Raw genomic sequence first — 19896 nt, 5'->3', positions numbered from 1 at the left:
CCGCCACACAGTCGCATTGCTTTTCAACAATGAGCTTGCAGACCGACAGCCACAATAACTACGCGACGCGAGAGCCCTCCGACTGGCCTCTAACAGTCGGGGTGGAGGACGAGAGACCAGGGCGGCCAAGCGCTGGCTGGCCCAGTTCCTCTGTGAAAGGGGAACCGCTAACCCGGCTGCTCCCCCTCGCCTCGCGCATTCCCTACACGAACAGGAAGCTGAGAAAGGAAGAAGCCAATTTTGAGTGTATTTTCTTTTACCTACAACATGTTGGCAGAGCCAAAGCTGTAGGGGGAGGGACGCCTAGAGGTTTCCGAGATTTTCATTTCTATGTCTAACAAGGTAGGAAGGACGGTTTAGTCAACCCCACACAGCACTCTTGTCCTGGGGTAGTGCAGAGACTGCTGCTGCCCGCCAAAGCCCGTTCTTCCCTCCTCCCGTGGCTTGAGCCTGGGACTTGAAACGGACAAGACGACATTCCCCAGTCTCCCGCACACTAGGCGCACACTAGGCGTAGCCGCGGAACCAGGCAGAGGAAGTAAAGGGGGGAGGCAGCCCTCCCCGTTCCGGGGCGGGGTCACGCGGCTGCAGCTCCATCTTGGACCAGGAGACGGGCTGCCCGGGATGGAGAGAGGCAGGTGGCAGGGGCCTGGGGGTCCCTGACGACCATGCGGCTGCGGGCACTGACTGGGACGGCCTACCTTGGTGTTTGTTTCACACACATCTATGAGGTTTAAGCCGCTGTTTTTGGTTTTTGACATGTGCAGCCAAACAAAACCCTAAAGGACACATAGGGCTACCTCTATGCTGCCTGCCTCTGCGTTCTAAAGTTTAGACAGATCCAAAGCCATCGTCATTTATGTAACACACAACCCACATGTAAGCTGATTCATTCTATAAGCATCCTCTCACCGGTCTAAACCAAATTTCAAACGCAGCCTCCACTGCTCCAGACTGTCAAGTTCATGTTCGTGTCTGAGACGTTCTCATTCCTACCTGTGCCTCACTCAGGCCCAGCTCCAACATTTCCAGTGACTTTCGGATCATGTTTGATTTCTCCTCCACCAGATTACTTTCATCATCTTTCTTCAAACACTTCAGTGTCTCGAGTAAACTTTGCAAAATGGAATTGTGTTCATTCTTCAGAGCTTCCAGCCCCTGGATCACTTGCTTCGTCTTAGAAATGATTTCGTCCTGCGTGAGCTTCTCCAGCTTGTCTTCCTTTATGTACACCATTGTGGACATGCTGTCATACATTCTAGGGTGAAAAAAGAAAAAAATCAGACACTTCATTACAGGTTTAATTTATGCTCATCTTCAATAAAATGCACACGTGAAGCCTTTTAAATTAACATTTTTCTAGGTAACTACTAAATATGTGTATTTATTTTCTTGGATACTATATTCTGTCCTGTTTGTTTTTCCCCTGGTAGACCAATTTAATTACTTTTCTAGCTTATGTCTGATGAATTTTTTTATGAAGAAATGACAGCAATTGAAATTAATGCCAAAGAGTAAAAGCAGCAAAATATCCAAACAGCATTTCTAGAACACATACCCTCAGTGCACGAAATTTTCTCTGCACGTTTGTAAGCTTTTTTTCCCTGAATGAAACGCAAAAGAGACAGTAAATTCTTGGTAACATATTTACCAGACAAAGGCTTGAGAAGTAGTCACGGCACGAAGAAGCAAGCCAGCCAGCAAAGGATCACGGGAACAGAGTAGCAGGAGAAGGGCTAGGTCCGTCTGAAACATGGAAGAGAGTGACATGAGCGGGATGATCAGTGCTGTGACAACTCATGGAAGACAAGGGCCAAGTGTGCCCACTGGGTCAGACTGCCAAGGGGCCCAGGAGGAGATCGCACAGTGTCTGGAACCGACTAAAATACCACACGAGGCCGGGAAGGGAAGGGGAAGTGGAAGGGGCAGGCAAAACCGTATCAGCGAATGATACTGAAACTAAGCAACCGTTCTTTTTTACTCTCTAGTTTTGTGTATGTGTTTAAATTCTAGCATTAAGGTAAAAAAAATAAAGGCCACGAACAGTGATCATTAGGAAAGCCCGTTCGGAAGTCAGATCGCAGGTCAGGCGGCTTCCTCAAGCCGCTTCCATTCCCTGAAACCAGATCTGGTTCTGCGCGTGGCCCTGGGTCCCCGGACCATCGGCTCTACTTGAAAGGCAGACGCCTTCTTCATGATGTCTCACTGCTGCCCCAGGACAGCAGGGGCCTCGTGTGTCTCGTTCAGCACCCGTCTCAGGCTGTCGCACAGGAAGTGCTGAGTGCCAGCACCAGCAGCCCGAGGCGCTGATCGGGCACCGCCAGCACGCCCGCGAGGGAAGGGGAGCGGCCAGCGCTGGGCACCCCAGAGAGGGCAGATGAAAGGCCCCTCCGCCGGACGGCGAAGCACTGCCCATCGCCGCCCCGTGAGGCGGCCTTTCTGCCCTTCCCCGAACCAGACGGCCAGCGTTTTGCGGCCATGTGCCCTGAGCCAGGCCCCGGGGTACACAGGCTGACCGGGGCCTCGCCCTCAGGGACGTGCGGGCTGGCGGAGGAAGCACCACGTGCACCCAGAGCTGAAGGCGACAGGAACCGCGCGGCGGGAGAAGCACGGGGGCCGAGGGGGCAGTGGGCACGTGGGCACGTCCACCGGTGAGCGGAGGCCAGTCTCATCAAATGAGCACCGTCTCCAGGCGGCACTGTGCAGGGCACTGCCAGCCGCGAGCGCGAAGGGGCCGAGGCGGGGCCGGAAAGTGCCCGCTGCTCGCAAGCTGTTAGATCAGGCTGTGGGGCCACCGTGAGCGGACACAGTGCCAAGACTAGAGAATTAGGGGATGAGGTCACAGGACGTCTGCATTCTGAAGGCAAGAGCCTGGGGGTGAGGATGAAGGGGACCGGGGCAGTGGTCGGGAAAGGGAAGAGGGCTTCGGGGGACAACACCACGGGAACCCCATCAGCGGTCACCGCGCTCACTTCCCGGCCCTCTGCTAGCGGCACGGCCGCTGCCTCTCCCGAGAGCCAAACACGGAGCCCGCAACTTCTCAGAGTCCTCCTAACATCAAACCCAGGGGGACGGGAAAGGATGCCTCGAGACCTGGCAAGAAATGCCAGCAACCTCGTTGCTCAAACCACCCTGGAAAATAAAAGCTCCTGGGGTGTGAGCAGGCCGTAACTAATCTACGTGAGAGTAAATCCTGTCCAATCATAAAGGGGTCAGTGTCGCACCGTAAGGGCTGTAGTGGTGGCTGAAAGGTGAGGGCGCAGTTGTTTACGAAAAAGAGAAAAGTGGGGCGGGTCAAAGGGTTTAGGGAGCAGTAGGAACACCATAAAAGGCAGGACCTCCACGCAGGGAAAAACTAATGCAACATGAAAACGGCCATCTCTTTGAGGGGCCACCTTAACTGATTCCATTTAAAGAATAAGTAAATAATTTAAAGAAACCCCATTTAACCTCTTAAGGAGCACGTAACAAACCGGTGACTGCACGGCATGCTCACATACTTGTAAAGGCTTCAACCACGGACAAGGGCGACAAACGTAACTGTCATCTGGATGCACACACACAAAAATATCTGCTTAAGGCACTTCTCTAACTTACTCTTAAAAAGAAAATTACTGAGAATCCAAAAGCAGGGGACGGGGTTGCTTAGCTCTCTCCAGAAATGTGAAAGCTAGATGCTGAATCCAGAGTGACAAGTGAAGAGCCAGGCTGGGCCATCCATAGGGGCAGGGCAGACATCACGCCACCTCGAGCCTCGCAGGTTAGCAGACCGCCCTCACCCGGCTGTCAGGAGCATGGCAGGGCGTTGGTGGGGCACAAAGCACAGTTCCCGTCAGACACACAGAAGCCACTCAGGAATCAGCGGTGCCCTACGCGGGAGCTAAGGACTCGGGAACCTTCCTGCGAAATGACTGCTCAAGCTCTGCAGACACACGTCCGACACAGGCCTGCCTGCTCTGCAAGACGGTCGGCTCCTTGTCAGACTGCTCCACTACTCAGGCAGTTACTTCTTTTGCTTAGTCGCCATTTCCCTCCCTGGTAACTTCTACCCACTGAGCCACTTTCTTCCCTCTAAAATAAACCCAAAATCTATCTACTATCCCGTCTACGAGATAACAGCTCTGTATCACAGGCACAGGGCTCTCTAAACCTTCTGCAACCCTCAGGCACGCCTTGACTCCAAGTTTCCAGATCCCCCAACTAAGCCACCACCACGCAACTGTAGCTACACAAGCCACTTCGTCAGAGAAACACACAGTGGCTCGTACACATTTACACTGCTTGGCATCTCTCTTATTTCTAGGCTAAGTTGTTCTAACCAAAGGTGGGTTATATAAAAAGTAGTGCTAAGGCAACTGGCTATTTAGAAAAAAATTAAGTTGCATTCCTACCTGCACTATATACTAAAATAAATTCCACACTGATTTAAAGAATTAAATAAACTAGAAGAAAATTTAGGCAAAGGTCTACATGTACACAGGTGAAGGTAAAGCACGTTCTATGAATAAAATAGCAGAAACCTAAAAGACTCACAAATCTAGAGGGGACAGCCCTGTGTGCCCCACACCCATTCCTTCCCACACTCCGCCCTCAGGAAGCAAGTCGCGGGCGTGGCCCACTGGGGCACTGAGGCCAGGAGAGGGAGCACACGTCATCTGGACTTTTTCCGTCAGGGAGACTGTCTCTTCTCTGCCCCTTCTCTATTTATTTAGTCGTTTATGTCACTATGAATTGCAGGTATTTGTTTTATACTTTAGGGTACAACTAAATAACACTGATTATCAAAAGCACCACGTTACTTAGTTTGTGGCTCAAAGTGTCCCAGCTTCGACCAGTGGGAGCGCTTCTGGTTGGCTCTCATGTCCCTGTGACACGCTCCCGCCCATTTTCTGACCCATCCTTGCTCCCTGGCACTAGAGGACACTCTGGGTCCATCTTGTATTCTCCGTGCCCCGGCTCCAGAACCAGCCACTAGTCCAAGGAGCGCTGGTTTGTGTGATGGCAGGGTGCTTTCGGAAACCAAAATTGGGCCAGAGGTCTTCTCAAGACCCAAAACCTCAGTCTCTCTAATCATGAGAAAATCAGACCCCCTCAAATTGAGGAATTTTCTATGAAATACTGACCAGTATTCCTCAAAACTGTCAAGATCATCAAAAACAAGAAATGTCTAAGAAACTATCACAGACCAGGAAAAATGATGGGGAAATGCGACGGGATGGGGGGTCTGTCCTGCGTGGGGTTCCGGGACCAAACAAGGATTTTAGGAAAAAACTAGTGCAATCCGAGTAAAATGTGGAATTTGGTTGATAGTTATGTCCAGATGCCAGAGCCTTAGTTGTCGCAAGTGGACACGCAGAGGCGGCGCGGGGGACGGCACGCAGGTCCACGGGACCTCTGCACTAACGCTAAAACTTTTCTGTAAACCTTAACGTAAAAAGTATGTTTTTTTAAATCTAAACACAACACAAAAAAGTACATGTGTAACTTTGATAAAAACAAAAGCAAAAAAGTGTTTTGATCTGCGGAGCATTTCCGCATGCTCGCTGTCTCATAGGAACAAAGAGCAGTCCCAAGCATTTTAGTCAACTGCCGCTTAGGCCCACCTCCCACAGGCGGCACGGACGGTGCAGGGACTCAGGCTCCCGCCACCGAGGACAGGACGAGAGTCCACGCTCTCGCTCCCCGGTGCGAGTGCACCTCTGATTCAGAACCGCACCGCTGCGCACACGCACACACACGCACACGCGTGCAGACACACGCCCCGTGCTTCTGATGGTTCACCAAGAAAACTGAACGCTACCAAACCGGGCTGTGTGGAGCGGCAGGCAAAAGGACTTCTTAAATCCTCAAATATAGAAAGGACTTGACACTTCTGCCACAATAAAAATAGACCCACCAAACACTGAGACAAGAATAGAAATGCTGACCACACTGAATATTTTATAAGATAAAAAAAAAGAGAAAAAAATTAAGCCATTAAGCCAGAACCACTCAGATTCTAAAGGCACTTCTTGAAGATGACTCTAGGTCACAGAGACTGAATCTTGTCATCGGATTATCAACTGCATGTAATGGTCTCGTTTCTCATTTCACATATTTATATTCCCTTTAGACCACAGACGATGAGATTATACTACACACAATTAAACATTCTAATTAATAGGCAATACAACGTCCAATAGTCTGACCATTTTACAACATTCCCCTCTCAAAAATTAATGAAAAGAAGGCAAAGGCCAGAACAGGACAGCCCATCGCCCTGATCATTTACTTTACCTCCCCCAGCTTCACCATGTGAGATTCTGCCACGAAGGAGTAAAAAGCTCAAGGCGGTAAAGACAGTTGGGGAAAAAAGCACCCAAAAGGAATGTGTGAAATTAGATTAGTGGTGGTGGCTGCCCAACAGATAATAACTAAGAAATCACTGAACTGCGTACTTTAAAATGGTTTCCTGTTATGTGATTCATGTCTCAGTTTAAAAAAAAAAAAAAAAGGCACGTGGTGTAAGAGGCAACAGGCCTGGAGGCGCAGAGCGCAGGGCGGCCAGGACGGAAATGAGTTAATCTGACAGCTCTTGACTGGAAAATGAGGTTCCCACAGACACAGCAAAGGGAAGCACAGAAAAAGACAAATAAGACGGAGGGAAAGACACAGGGCTCCAGCTTGCAAAGCCTGGTGGCAGGATACGACCTCTGAGGTGTTGCTCCAAGAAATATCTGAGCTGAACCAGCAGGAAACGCCGCCAGCCGGACCCGCTACCGCTACATGCCATCCTAGGCCCTGAGAGCTCCGGGCACCCAGGGGTCCCCACTCACGGGGAGGACTGCGGAGCAGCAGACAAGAGCCTCTATGAGCCAGCAGAGAACCACCGAGAATGTTCAGGGTAATAAATGCGCAGTCCACGGTCTGAAGGAAACCTAACGCCCAGGTGACGGGGTCAGAAGGGCGGTGGGGCCTTTGGAGACGCTCAGGGAAGGGATGAGTGCTCTTTTAATGGAGACCCCGGACCTCCCGCCCCCTCCCGCCACATGAGGACACAGCGAGAAGACGGCCCTCCGTGAGCCAGAAGGTCCTCGCCAGACAGTGCATCTGCCCACACCACCGCCCTAAACTTCCCGGCCTCCGGAACTAAGGAATAGATTTCTGTTGTTCATACACCACCCAGTTTATAATATTTCATTATAGCATCCCAAATGGAGTGAGACACTCAGCATTTGGAACTCAAGATTACACAGTACTGTGGAGTAAGTAACATACACAACTGTCAAGACTTAAAAAATTAAATGAATGACCCATCGATTCCAGCCCTGGGTATATGTCCGAGAATAATGAAAGCATGTTTCCATAAAACTTGCAAACAAATGCTCCAAAAAATAAAATGCTGGACGAATGCAAAACTTGTATGTCAATATACTGGCATTATTCAAAATAGCCAAAATGTGGAAACAACCCGAATGTCCATCAACTGGTGAACGGATAAACACGACGGGGCACAGTCACACAGCGGAATGTTATTTGGACATAAAAGGAACAAAACACTGACACACATATCACAACGTGACTGACACCGTGCCACTGCACTGAAGCCGGACCAAAGGGCCACGCACACGGCGCATAGTTCCACTCACATGACAGTCGGTCGGTGGCTGCCGAGGGCTGGAGAGGGCGTGGGGAGTGACTGCTCGGGGCACGGGGTTTCATTCTGGAGTGATGAAAACGTTCTGGAACTAGACAGTTGCACGACCCTGTGAACTTGTTACTGTGTGAATCACATAGCCATCATTTTTTTAATTAAATGATATAAACCAAAGAAAAAAACACAAAACCCCACTTTGGGACCAAATCTATTTTGGTTTTGTCAAGGAGTCACAGAAAACTTCATTTCTCAGTCTTTTATCCTCTGCTCTTCTCTTCACAAAAACCTCAAGCCCTCTTCAATGCACTAGAAATTTCCAAACACATAACACATTACCTACTGTAACTCAAAACCAAAGCAACCGATAGTTACATTAGCAGTGAAAATGTACATATTTTTTGGTTCTGAAATTATAAAGACTCAAAGGGGGAATACAACTTCCTTGAAAAGAGGGGAAACAAAACAGTAATTCCGGAATTGTCAGATGTGTGGGTTTTGTTCTGGTGGGAGCAGGAGAGGGTAAGCAGTGGAGAGGAGGGGTGTCCGGCGCCCCGCCCCAGCTTACATAACAAAGTTAGGGTTCATATTTGAGCAAACTCCATACAAAAGTCTCCTGGAGAGCCTCAATCTTTTTCAAACAATGATACTTTTGGATAAAAATACAAACATCATGCCCTTTTGTAGTGTGTATGACAATAGTTATTTTATTTTCTAAATATAACACCATGTTATAATAGCAAATACATTTTATCCAGCCATACATTGCCTACCCTTTCCCAACTAAGAATCATTATTCTCGAGGGAGGGTTTGCTCCATCAGGTCCCTCCCTCTGGGCCGGGAACTGACAGGGGGAAGGACGAGCCAGAGCTGGCTGAGGGTCTCACAGACGAAGATGGTGCGGCCGCATCACTTCCCACCAGCTCCACGGCAACTGGGCTCATCTGATCTTCCTTTACTCTAATCCAACCCTTCCATCTTCTCTTCTAAACTTGAATCATGAGAATGAACTAGAATGAATGAATGTGCTAGCTTAAAAATCACGAAAATCTATAAAGTGAATGTGTTCAAATGAAAGACTCCGTAATTACAGCCTCTATTCTGAATCTGTTTCCATCCGAAAACTTAAAGCCACAGAGAGAATAAAAGCATGATTTGCCCCGGGGGGGTGGGGCGACCCCACCACAGACTTCTAGGGGAGGAGAGAGGCAGGGGTCAGCGCTGGGGTCAGCGCTGGGCCCCTCCCCACAGCCTTGCTCAGGAGGTGAGTGGGCTTCCGACTTGAAATGGCCGCCTCCAGGTCCAGTGGACCCTCTACCTCTACAGTCACCTCTCCACACCTCCTGCTGTGAGGTGGCCTGTTTCCCAGGAAGAATTTACTTACCTGTCAAGGACCAAGGATACACCTGGGGAAAGAGGTTTACGAGAATGTGCTCCCCGCTCCCACCACTGGGCAGAGCTCCTAGCCAGGACAGACAGAGCACTGAGGTCATTCAATGTGCCAGGAGACCAGAGGTCCATCTCTCCAGACGCAAATTTTAAGGATGAGACACTACAGGGAAGAGTACAACATGAAACTATGAGAGAACATGCTTCTTCCTAAAACAAGGATGGATAAGCCCAAATGAAGTAGATGTTTCTATTATAAGTCCTTGGTTGAACAAACAAATGAAAAACAGCTTTGCCACACTGTGGCTGCGAGAGCGCCTACCGGTATTACGGGGATCTGATGCTGAAGAATAGAGTGTTCAGTCTGCGGTAGAAAGAGCACTTTATACCCAAATGAAAGACGTCAGCAGATTAACATGGCCCCTAAGACTAAGTTTACACATCTAAGTGCTAACCAATGGCAATGGCACTTATATGTGGAATAATTTTCCTCCCTAAATGAAGAAAGGCTATGAAAGAAACCATTTTAAAAAAAATCAGTTCTCTCGGAAGAGAGGAAATGGGAAAAGGGACAACCCTCATTTACAACTTTCCATCCTTCTGTATCATGAGTTTTCTCAAAAGAGCATACATTTTTTTTTTAATGATTTAAAAACATAAACAGAGAAGACGACAGAAAGCAGGAATCATAAAAGAAAAAAACAATAAACTGGACTCATCGAAATTTAATGAGTGGGTGGGGGAGGGAGAAGAGGGTCGCGGAGGACAAACTGGCGGTGACGGCGGAGACCTGACACACAGTGCACGACAGGTGGCGCGGTGCCGGACCGCACGCGTGAAACGCGTAGCCTTACTACCCAATGGAACCTCGTTAAATTTAACAAAATAAAATTAAAAGGGAAGCAAAAAAAGGGGTAAGCGTTGATTAAATGAATAAAGCCTCTTATTTAAAAAAAATGTTAACCACTTATGATTAAAAGGTACAGCCAAAAGACAAATAATTAAGCTACACATTGGGAAAAAAATATTTGCGAAAACATGTCTGGCAAAAGACTTGTACCCAAATACATCAAAATTCCTACACTGAGGTCACTGCCGTCAGCCGTCAGGGAAATGCTCACTGACCGCGGACGCGGGGACACGACACAGCCCCTGGAGTGGCCACGGAGCAGGCGGGCACTGGCGCAGGGGACCGGACCCCTGCCCCCTGCAGGTGGGGGTGTGAGACGCGCCACCACGTCGGAAGGCTGGCAGGTTCTTTAAAGGTTACCCACACGTCCGCCCTGTGAGAGGTCCCACTCCTAGGCATTTACCAAAAAGAAATAAAAACGTGTGTCCACGCAGTCTTGTCCAGGCACGAGCGACTCCGGCCCAGAAGAGCACCAAGAGGAGAACGGCTGACGGCCGCGGAGGCGACAGCGGGGCCTGCTCGGGACCGGAAAGGAACGAGCCGCCGGCATGTGCGATGACGAAGATTAGTTCCAAATGTGATGCTGAACGAGGCCGGATGGGAAAAATACATGGGGCCTGATCTCATTCACGTGAAATTCTACAATCCGGAAAACTGACCGAGCGTGACGGCAATCAGAGCAGGGCTGCTTGAGGGGGGACGACTGCCTCGCCAGGGGTCTGAGGGAACTTCCGGGGTTCCATTCTGATATGCAGTCATCAAAACTGAACAGTACATTTAAAATCTTAATATTTTACTGTACGTAAATTACATCTCAATTTTTTTTTTACGCCTACAGCACCTGGTCTTCCTAGGTGGTCTCCCATCCAAGTACTAACCAGGCCCGACCCTGCTTAGCTTCTGAGAGCAGACGGACGGGATCGGGCCTGTTCAGGGTGCCATGGCCACAGACTATCTCTCAATTTTTTAAAGCAGAATTTCCTAACATTTAATGCTGTCTGTATTCAGAAACTGTTACTCCAATGTTTAGTGGAAGATGGTTATGAATGGTTTTTTTTCCAAGAACACAATATAATGGAGGTGCAGCAGGCAGACTGAGATGTCTCCCATTCCCAGCCTCAGGGGGACCCACACTGCCTCCCAGTTATTAGAGCACTAAGCTACGTCCTGCAGTAAGAGGACCTGGCAGATGTAACTAAGGCCCCAAACCAGCTGACCGTGAGCAAGGGGGAGCAGCCCGGTGGCCTGATCGAACCATGAGCTCTGTGGATCTGGGTCTACATGGCAGAGACTCCAAGTGCGGGACGCGCCTGGTCTGCAGGAGGCTCTCCACACCCGGCCTTGAGGACGGAGGCTGCAGGGCAAAGATCACGGGACAAGGAATGGCGGCCGCCCTTGAAACTAAGAGAGCCCCCAGCGGACAGCCAACCAGCAAGGCACCAGAAGGACTTCCATCCTACAACCGCAAGAGCCAAATGCTGCCGCCCCGAGCTCTGGGGCAGAGCTGCCACCCACAGCCCACATGTGACACAGCCACACGAGCCTTGAGCGTGTCAGGATCCAAATCGGCCATGCCCCGACCCTCCCCTGCGGGCACTGGGAGATAAATGTTATTGCTTCATACCACTTAATTTGTAGCAATGTGTCATACGGTAAATAGGAAACTCATAAAAATATCATACTAAGAAAGCTTTAGAACTTAAATATTTTAGTTAAAAAGAACAGCAGTCATGGATAAAGCCTGAGGACATTACACTAAGTGAAGCCAGCCGGCCTCAGAAAGACAGAACACAGCTGACTCCCCCGTACGCAGTGCGTGGTCAAGTTCAGAGACGGAAAGCAAAGCGGGGGTTCCCAGGAGCTGTTGTTTAACAGCTACAAAACTTTAGTTTTGCAAGATAAAAAAGTTTCAGAACTCCTAGAACAACAGTGTGACTACAGTTAAGCCTTACTGAACTATACACTTAAAAACTGGTCAGATCTTAAATTTTCTTTATCTCATTTTTTAAAAAACAGAAATTATCTGAACGTATTTCTCCTGTTTTGTAGGTAACACAAATCCTTTTGAAACAGGAAGAGTAAATTGATTCAAGAGGAAGCGCGGCCTGTGTTCACGGCGAGAGGGAAGCAGCAACGCCAACTTGCTAATCGTGGCCGGGCTCCGTGCAGGGCTCCGTGCAGAACGCGGACACGACAACGCCAGCTCGGCCGGGACGCCACACGTCACACCAACCCCAAGGAGTCGCCGCGCCACACCGTGCCACCCCGGCTTTCGACACACAGGCCTGGGGCATGTACTTCCCAGGGGACGGTGCCCTCTCTAACCCACAGATAGGAGGTGGTGACAGCGCCATTTTATCTGGTGTGGCGCTAACTTCACTATCATTGGTTCTATCAGTAGCTGGACAGCCAACTTCGGACTGGGACATAAACGTCCACTCTATGCAATCAAAATCAGGAACGATGTATGCGTTAAACTGAGGTAACTAGAATATTTTAGAACCAAGGAAATAACCTCTACTTTACATATGCATTTAACTCAGCTTAAAATGCTCAGTCTATTGATATTGCTTATCTGTTTTATTTTTTAAGTACAGACAACATACCAAGCATATTCAAAAGCATAAATCCAAATTGCTTCATGTATCTCCAAAAATTAACTTAAAAAAATACAATCCTAATTCATTTTTGATCTAAGAGTATATTAACCAGAAGGCTACAGGGCAGAATGACACCGGACGCCTTGGAAGAAGCAATGCAGGTCATCTCTGAATTAACCCTTCTGAGGACGTCTGGAAAAATTAAGAAGGTCATTAACCACTTCCTAGAAGCCAGATTCGGCATATTTTTCTGTCCAACTCTTCCGTGACCTCAGCCAACTGGACACTGACCTGCTCTCCCTCCCTCATTCCCCAGGGCTCACTCCCCCTGCCCTGCAGGGCCCCTGGAGCCTCCGCCAACATCAGAAGTCCTCTGGGCGAGTGGCTTCGGACAACATGAGGTCTCTCAAACCTTATCTCCAGCCCAAAGCTTCGTCTTGAGCTCCAGAGGCCCGCCTGCACTCCAAATTTAACGACCCCAAACCAAGCCCGGATCTCCTCCTCCTCCCATCTTCCCCACCTTGGAGGGTGTCACCGGCCAGTGAGTCAACCAAGTTAGACGAGGAAGTAATTCTGGACGCACACCTTCAATAAGCACCTGTTAAGTGCTTTCCGTGCCAAGCACTGACTGCGAATACAAGTAAAAAACCCACCCTCGTTGACATCACGGAGGTAAGTGGAGGAGACAGACAATTAACTAAACTGTAAAATGATACATTACAGCAGACAGTGAGGAGCGCGAGGGGCACGTGGGAAGAGGGGACACGCTGGCTGAGCAGAAGGGCAGACGGACCAGCCTGCGTGAGGGCGCGCACGACCGGGGTGCTTGTAGGACACTGGCAAACCTTCGGCAGAGCAGTGGCAGGACCCGGCCTAGGCTTTGCTCTGGCTGCCAACGCCGCCCATCCCTCTCTCCCCGCCTGCAGCCCCACCCTCAGCAGTCTACTCAGTCCCAGATCAAGGCCACGCTAATCCATCTGTTCCTGTTCGGACTGTCACCGCCCTGACTCAGAAGCTCTCAGTGCTCACCTGAGGTTAATGGCTTCCTAACTTTCCTCGCAAACTGCACCTGCCGCAAGACCTAATAAGCTCTTTCTACAGCATCACCTCACCCCGCAGACTCCTCCAATCCTCGCCCCACCCTCAGGAGGAAAGCGGCTGTACAGCACCGGCCATGACCTCTCTTCCCCCCTCCCCACCCCCGCCCCACACTCCCCTCACTGCTGCACCGCCTCAGGCCTTGCACTGGGAATTTTCTCCCATCTCAGGTCCAAACCCCTCCTCAGGGCCCTGGGCACAGTAGGTGTTCCTGGACTTCCTGCGTCCCGTCCAGACTGGGAGCTCCTAACGGGCTGGGACTGCCTTTTATCGCTGTATCACCAACCACTAATTAGCATATCACCCGCCATTCGGTCAGGTCTTAAAAAGACATTTAAGACCCTGTTTTCACAATCTTAATATGCTAATCATTTCTAGTCTGCACTATGAAATTTGACACTTTCCAGTACTTCTGTTTAGGATCCTGATGCTTCTTTGTTAAAGCTCTGGTTTCTTATCACACTCCTCTTATGTTTTAAGGGAGTTTATAACCCTACACTGAAAGCTACTGATAGACTTACCTACTTTCAACGTTATCAAACATGCTTAAGAACGTATAATTTTTTAAAAATGTATAATTTTCAATAGCTACAGCTGAGTTTTTATCTACTGAGAAATATTTACGGTACCATGTGCCTCTCCCCAGTGGCATTCCCTCCATCCTCCTCACTGGAGATAATCACAGTCTTGATGCCCGGGCGTGTCCTTCTGCCCTTACTATGTAATGTCCAGTGTTTTTAGAAGACACGGCCAAGCAAGGTGACGGAGCCAGCGGCTGAGGTTACCGCCCTGGATCCTCCTCATCCCTCAGCAACACCACTGGGCCACCAGGCTCCACTGCAACATGATGTTGCATTCTCAGATGACCCGGAGAAATTGGCTGCTAAGAGTGCCTACCACCCACATCTAATCCCACACAATCTGAAATTTTTAGCATCTAGTATCACTGTATTCGTGCAGATATTTAGGAAACTGAATAAACCAATTCCCCACTCTCAGGCTTGTTACCAGGCCCTGAACGAGGTAAATCCAGAACTGCGACAAGATTAGGAGATTTAAGGAGGTCATTCCAATTTCGTGATGGGTTTGTCACTGAACTACAATGTGTTTTGAGCTAATGACTCTAATCAATGGCTTAGTCATGCTGTACAAAAAGCCTCGGAATTTAATTCATGCAAAGAATGAAAGAACCAAGTGCCCTTTTACAGACGTTTAAATGGTTGATCTCAAATTTTCTGTTGTTCTCACACTTAAAAACACCATTTTTGCAAGTGCTCCTTTTATCAAACGCTTAATATGTAAAGTCTTAATGTGCTGTTTAAATGATAAAACGACAATAAACAACAATACAAAATTTCTAAGAAAATTACCTAGATCTACAAGCCTCAAAATTATCAATCCACCAGGCATTAATTTCACTTTTTTAATGCTTTATTTTAATATCTTTAAGGAAAGACGTGCACCGACTCTGACAGCCGACTGAGTATTCCAGGACGGGGCTAGCCAAGTGGCGCAGGAGCCACGCCAGGCTAGGTGAACACCGTGGACGAAGCGTTTCGTGTCTGGTTATTAAAAGAAAGGGATTGCGGACAGGCGAGGCCAGCGAGCCTCGGGGGTACCGCGCGCGTCGCCCGCGAGCGTGACAGGCGCATCAGCTCAGGGCGGCGCCGCGGGAGAGGGCGGCGGCCGGAAGGAAGAGGACGGATTCGGACAAAGCCGGCCGGGCCTGGCGCCCCTCTCCCGCCCGCCGCCCCGCGCGCCGCGTCCCCGGGGGTGGCCACGTCCCGCGGCGCGGGTCCCGAGGGCACAGCTGTTCCCGGAACGGCCGCCCCCGCCTGCATCTGGCCAGGGCGGGGACGCGGGACGCGGGGACCTCAGGGATGGGGAAGACGGCGACCCGACCCCGGAAGGGCCGGAGCGGGCGGGAGGGGACGCGGATGAGGACGGGGCCCGGGCGGAGCGGCCCGCCGCACTCACCGTGCTGCTCCCGCGGGCCGCGCGCGCTGTCAGCACCGGAGGCCGCGGGCGCGTGCGCAGAGGGGACAGAGCGGCCGCCTCAGGGGCGACTCCGCGGTCACGAGCGAGGGGCGCCGGCGCGGCCGCCCCGCAGCATCCTCGGTCGCCCGCGTGCTGTCCCCGCGTCTCCGCTCGCAGCCGCCGCCCAGCGTCCAGCCGGCTCCGGCCCCGCCGCCGAAAATGGCGTCCGGGCGTCCCTCCCCCGGCTCGCGCCCCGCCCCGCCCCACAATGCCGCACGCGCCGTGACGTCATCCGCGCGCGCCCTGACGCCGGCCGTCGCGCGCCGCGCGCACACGGCCGCTGTCCCCGGGCGCCGGGCCCCTTCCTCCCGCGCGTCGGGCGCGCCTGGGACTCTTCCCGGGACAGCGAGGACGCCTTCCGCCCGTCCGCCCGCCAAGGGGCGGCTCCGAGGGTCTAGGCCGAGCCGGGGCCCCGAAATCAGAGCCCCAGGGACTCCCCAGGCCCCCCCTTCAGCGCGGGGCACGAGCTGCACCTCTGGCTGTGAGAGGGGAAGGCGCAGATGCTCGACCGCTAGCGCCCGGCCGAGCAGAGGGGCCACCCCCTGCCGTCCCACCCCGCAGCAGCCGTCGCCAGTGCGCACCCCTGGCCGCCGCGCCGCCACCTCCAGCCCGGCCTGCAGGGCAGTACCTCCAGGTCAGCGCTCCCGGGCCTCGCCCCGCCGCCGCTCTGCAGGCCTTACTCAGCAGCCAGCCAGGAAGACGGTCCGATTCCGTGGGCAAGGCTGGGCTTGCTCTGCCTGCCACCACCTTGCCGCCCCGCCCCCCTCCGTGATGGCAGCTGTCCCAGCTGCGCGGCCTCACGGCGTTGTTAACCAGAGGGGTTGCCGTGCCGGTGCCCCCGCTCCCTACTTGCTTTTGAACTACTGCCCTCTTCTTATTAGTTATGACCCAGCACCAGCAGCCGTTTCAACCCTGCCATCACGCTGTCACCTAGAGGCAACCGCTGCTGGATCTTCACGGGGAGATCCAGTTACTTGGCTTTCACTTCAAAATGCAAAGGTCTGCTAAACGGGAGAGTCCTATGGTGACACAGCAGTCACTGGGCGAGGGAGAGGCAGCGAATCAGTCAAATAACCCCTCCACGGCCCTGAGATTTGGCCACATTGCAGGGTGGATGCCATCTCACAGCCCCCTTGGGGCTGGGCGTGGCCACCTTAACCAAAGTGCTCTGGAGAGGAGCAGGCTGCAAACGCTCTTTTCTCTGCCTATGACTCAGTAACTGCCTCCAAGCTAGACACTTGAGATGCTCGTCCATGCCCTCTTCCGCTGGGTGCCCAAGCGTCTACATTCTTACTGTTGCTCTAGCAGGTCCCCTCTCTATCCCCACTGCTGCCACTCTGCGTTGGCTCTAGCATCTTGTTCTTTTATTCTCTCCACAAATATTTGTTGAGCTGCAGTGGTCCCCCCAATAAGAGCCAAGATGCGCTGGTAAATGGGACAGTGAGAGCACTGTTCATGAAATCATGCACAGAATTAAGGTAAGATGACACGGCAAGCAGAGGCCAGGTGGGCAGAGGTGAACTCGGAGGTGAGCAAGTCAGCTGAGACCTACATAACAGGAAGGAGCCAGCTGTGCAAAGCTGGGGGCGAGCACTCCAGGCAAAACGCCTCAGGCACGAATGAGTCTGGAGTACTGGGGAAAAGAGAGAGAGGCCAGTTCATCCAGCACACACCCGCAGACCCTACCGAATCCTGCCGCGACGGTGGGCTGGAGCCATCCTCACCAGGGTCTCACACTGAGTCTAGCAAGCACCCACTCTGGCCGAGCCGCCCTGAGCAGCCTCAGTCCCTTTCGATCCTCTGGTCCTCACGGCAGCTCTGAGAGGCACCGCCATCCCCATTTCGCAGATGCTGCGAGTGCTGTGCTCTGCTCTTTGCTTCCCAGAGAGGGATCGACAGCTGTAGGAATCGAAACAGCCGTGCCCCCTCTGCGGGCGCTAGCAGAGCCCAGGGTTTAATGCTTCGTGGTGGGGAAGCCTCAGCAGAGCCACTCAGGGGCAGCAAACCCATTACCGGCCCCCCATAAAGCTGGAGGACCAGGGCCCAGGGAGGCAAACACCTCTTTGCAAAAGTCCTGGTGGCCTCTGAGCATCCCTGTCAGGGTGTGGCTGTGCCCGAGGAGACAGCTCAGAACCTTTGGTCAGAGCGGGTCCTGTACCCACCTCCCCGCGGGGCAGGCCCAGGGGTTCCTCTAGTAGCAGCCCGGGAGCAGGGAGCGGGCGCCCCCCGCTGGTCCATCAGTGCTCCTCCACTCTGGAGTGGGCGGCCTGGTGGGAGCAGCCCCTCCTTCCCGCCTGTCCCTCCCTCCATCCTCCCGCTTCCCCAAATGTGGATGCCCCCATCTGTTCTCTCTCCTGCCTCCGATCCTTTCACTCCCCTGTCCCAAAACGTAGATCAGCAGACAGCCCGGGAGCTAGAGGCTGGGCTGGAGTGGATACAGAGCTGCCAACAGCGGGAAGCCGAAGCTGGGGGCCCTGGTCAAGGAGAGTGAGAACATCCATGTGCCAACTTCCTGCAGTTTGTCAGGCACCTGGGCATCCGAGACAAACCAGGAGCACACTGTCTCCCGCTCGTTCCACTCCCGGAATCTGCTGAGTACCATCCTGTCAGGTGCCGGGGGGGTGATGGGAGAGCAAAGGGTCCCGGCCCCTGCGAGCCCACGGCCTGCAGAGCAGATGGCAGGCCTGGGTCAGGGCTCACGGGAGCTCTGTATCCCTCAGGGATCAGGGGACCTCGTGGAAGAGGGACAATCACTTGGCAGGTGGGAAGGACCCAGCAGGTGACAGTTCAAGTGGACGGACTGCAGGAAGAAAAGCAGAGTGCCCAACACGGAACAAAACCCACAGTGTCGTTTGTCCCTAGTGGAGAATGGGGAGGGTGCCGCCGCTTGCTTAAAGCATCGTCTCTGCTGTGAACGTCCGTGGGCATGTCAGGGCAGCTCTGTGGGGGAGAAGGGTGCTGGAGTTCTCCCGGATGCTGAGGGGTCCGCAGGCCGGAGGGCGGCCCCAGTCCAGGAGCGCCCGAAGCAGCGGGGAGAGCGGAAGGGAGGAGAGAAGGCAGGCGTGGCCCCCACAGCACGCCTCCCCACCCCTCCCCCAGCCTGGGCACTGCTCTGCCTGCCAGAGGCTCCCGTTTGGGTGGCAGCTGCCCCGGCCTTGGAGGGATGGCCTGGACGTGGACCGGGGCAGGGCTAATCTGTGCTCTGCCCTGCTCTTCCCACAGGTCACGCCTGCCTGCTCTCGGGCTTCAGTTCTGAAAATGGCATTTGTCAGAAGTTCAGGGTGTTTCTGCTTTAAAGCACTCGAGCCTGCTGGCATCGAGCTCCACTGACGTTGGCTCCCTCAGACCAAGGGGAAACGAGCCCCACAGGCGGGAGAGCTGGGATGGGGGAAGGGGAGCTGGGGGGGGCGGGGTGGGGGAAGCCCATGGCCCTGTCAGTTTACAGCTTCAGGGGACTGAGGCCTGGGTCCTGTGGGGTGAAGCGACTGGCAGGAGCACCCAGAATCCCCAGCACTCCTGCCTAGCCCTCCCACTGGGCCAGCTGATTCCTGAATACCCTGGGGGGAGGCTGCCCAGTTCCAGGCTTCAGCCTGAAAAAGGCCTGGAGGCTTTCACTTTGTGCTTCTGGGACCCCTGAGCTGCCATGTGAGGCCAGCTCTGCCCTGGAGACGCTCAGCCTTCTGGAGTCTCCGGGGAAGCACCAGGCCTAGACAGAAGCCTCTTGGCTAGCCTGGCCCAGCTCACAGGGCCATCCTTGGACCCAGGATGTCTCCAGGTGAGGGCTGATGCTCAAGTGCAGGCAGGGAGGGCATTCCAGTCTCTGCCCCAGAGAGACCTGACTGGCTGCATGTGTTTCTACATTCAGCATGGTGTCTGAGCCCCAACGTGGCCCTGGAGCCAGGTGCTAGGGACAATAACACTCCTGGTGGCCAGGAGAATAACCTACCTCACGTTCTCTCAGGGGTCACGAGATATCTTAGAAAAGGTGCTAGATCTCCCGCAACATGTGGCATGAAGACTTGACCTGTTTTATGTGGTTGTCTAAACAGGATGTCTACGGCCACACCACCCTGAACAGGCCCGATCCCGTCTGACCTCAGAAGCTAAGCAGGGTCAGGCCTGGTTAGTACTTGGATGGGAGACCACCTAGGAAGACCAGGTGCTGTAGGCGTAAAAATAAAAAATAAGGGATTGTCAGCTGACAAGGTCCTTGCAATCAAGGACCAAG

General features: G+C 52.7%; 1 protein-coding gene and 2 pseudogenes across 12 annotated transcripts in view; 1 reads left to right on the top strand and 2 right to left on the bottom strand.

Annotated features, from left to right (window-relative positions):
* Positions 1 to 15825, bottom strand: part of KLC1 (kinesin light chain 1) — a 49080-nt gene extending 33255 nt beyond the window's left edge. For 5 of the 12 annotated variants that reach the window (XM_016121407.2, XM_016121409.2, XM_036239187.1 and 2 more), the window contains exons 1-3: positions 15609 to 15824; positions 1652 to 1746; positions 997 to 1258 (exon numbers count right to left, since the gene is read on the bottom strand). In XM_016121407.2, the coding sequence (XP_015976893.1) occupies positions 997 to 1257 (261 nt within the window). In that variant the 5' untranslated portion in view covers position 1258; positions 1652 to 1746; positions 15609 to 15824. Of the gene's footprint in view, positions 1 to 996; positions 1259 to 1651; positions 1747 to 15608 lie in introns of all 12 variants that reach the window. The other 7 variants (XM_016121408.2, XM_016121413.2, XM_016121410.2 and 4 more) reach the window with 2 other exon arrangements.
* LOC118601453 lies at positions 10763 to 10885 on the bottom strand (annotated as a pseudogene).
* Positions 15826 to 19720: 3895 nt separating the features above from the next.
* LOC118600604 lies at positions 19721 to 19839 on the top strand (annotated as a pseudogene).
* The last annotated feature ends 57 nt before the right edge of the window (positions 19840 to 19896 follow it).

Source organism: Rousettus aegyptiacus, unplaced genomic scaffold (assembly GCF_014176215.1).
Source record: "Rousettus aegyptiacus isolate mRouAeg1 unplaced genomic scaffold, mRouAeg1.p scaffold_m13_p_3, whole genome shotgun sequence".
NCBI lineage: Eukaryota > Metazoa > Chordata > Mammalia > Chiroptera > Pteropodidae > Rousettus > Rousettus aegyptiacus.
The sequence above is the reverse complement of the archived record's forward strand: the minus strand, read 5'-3'. Positions and strand labels throughout refer to the sequence as shown.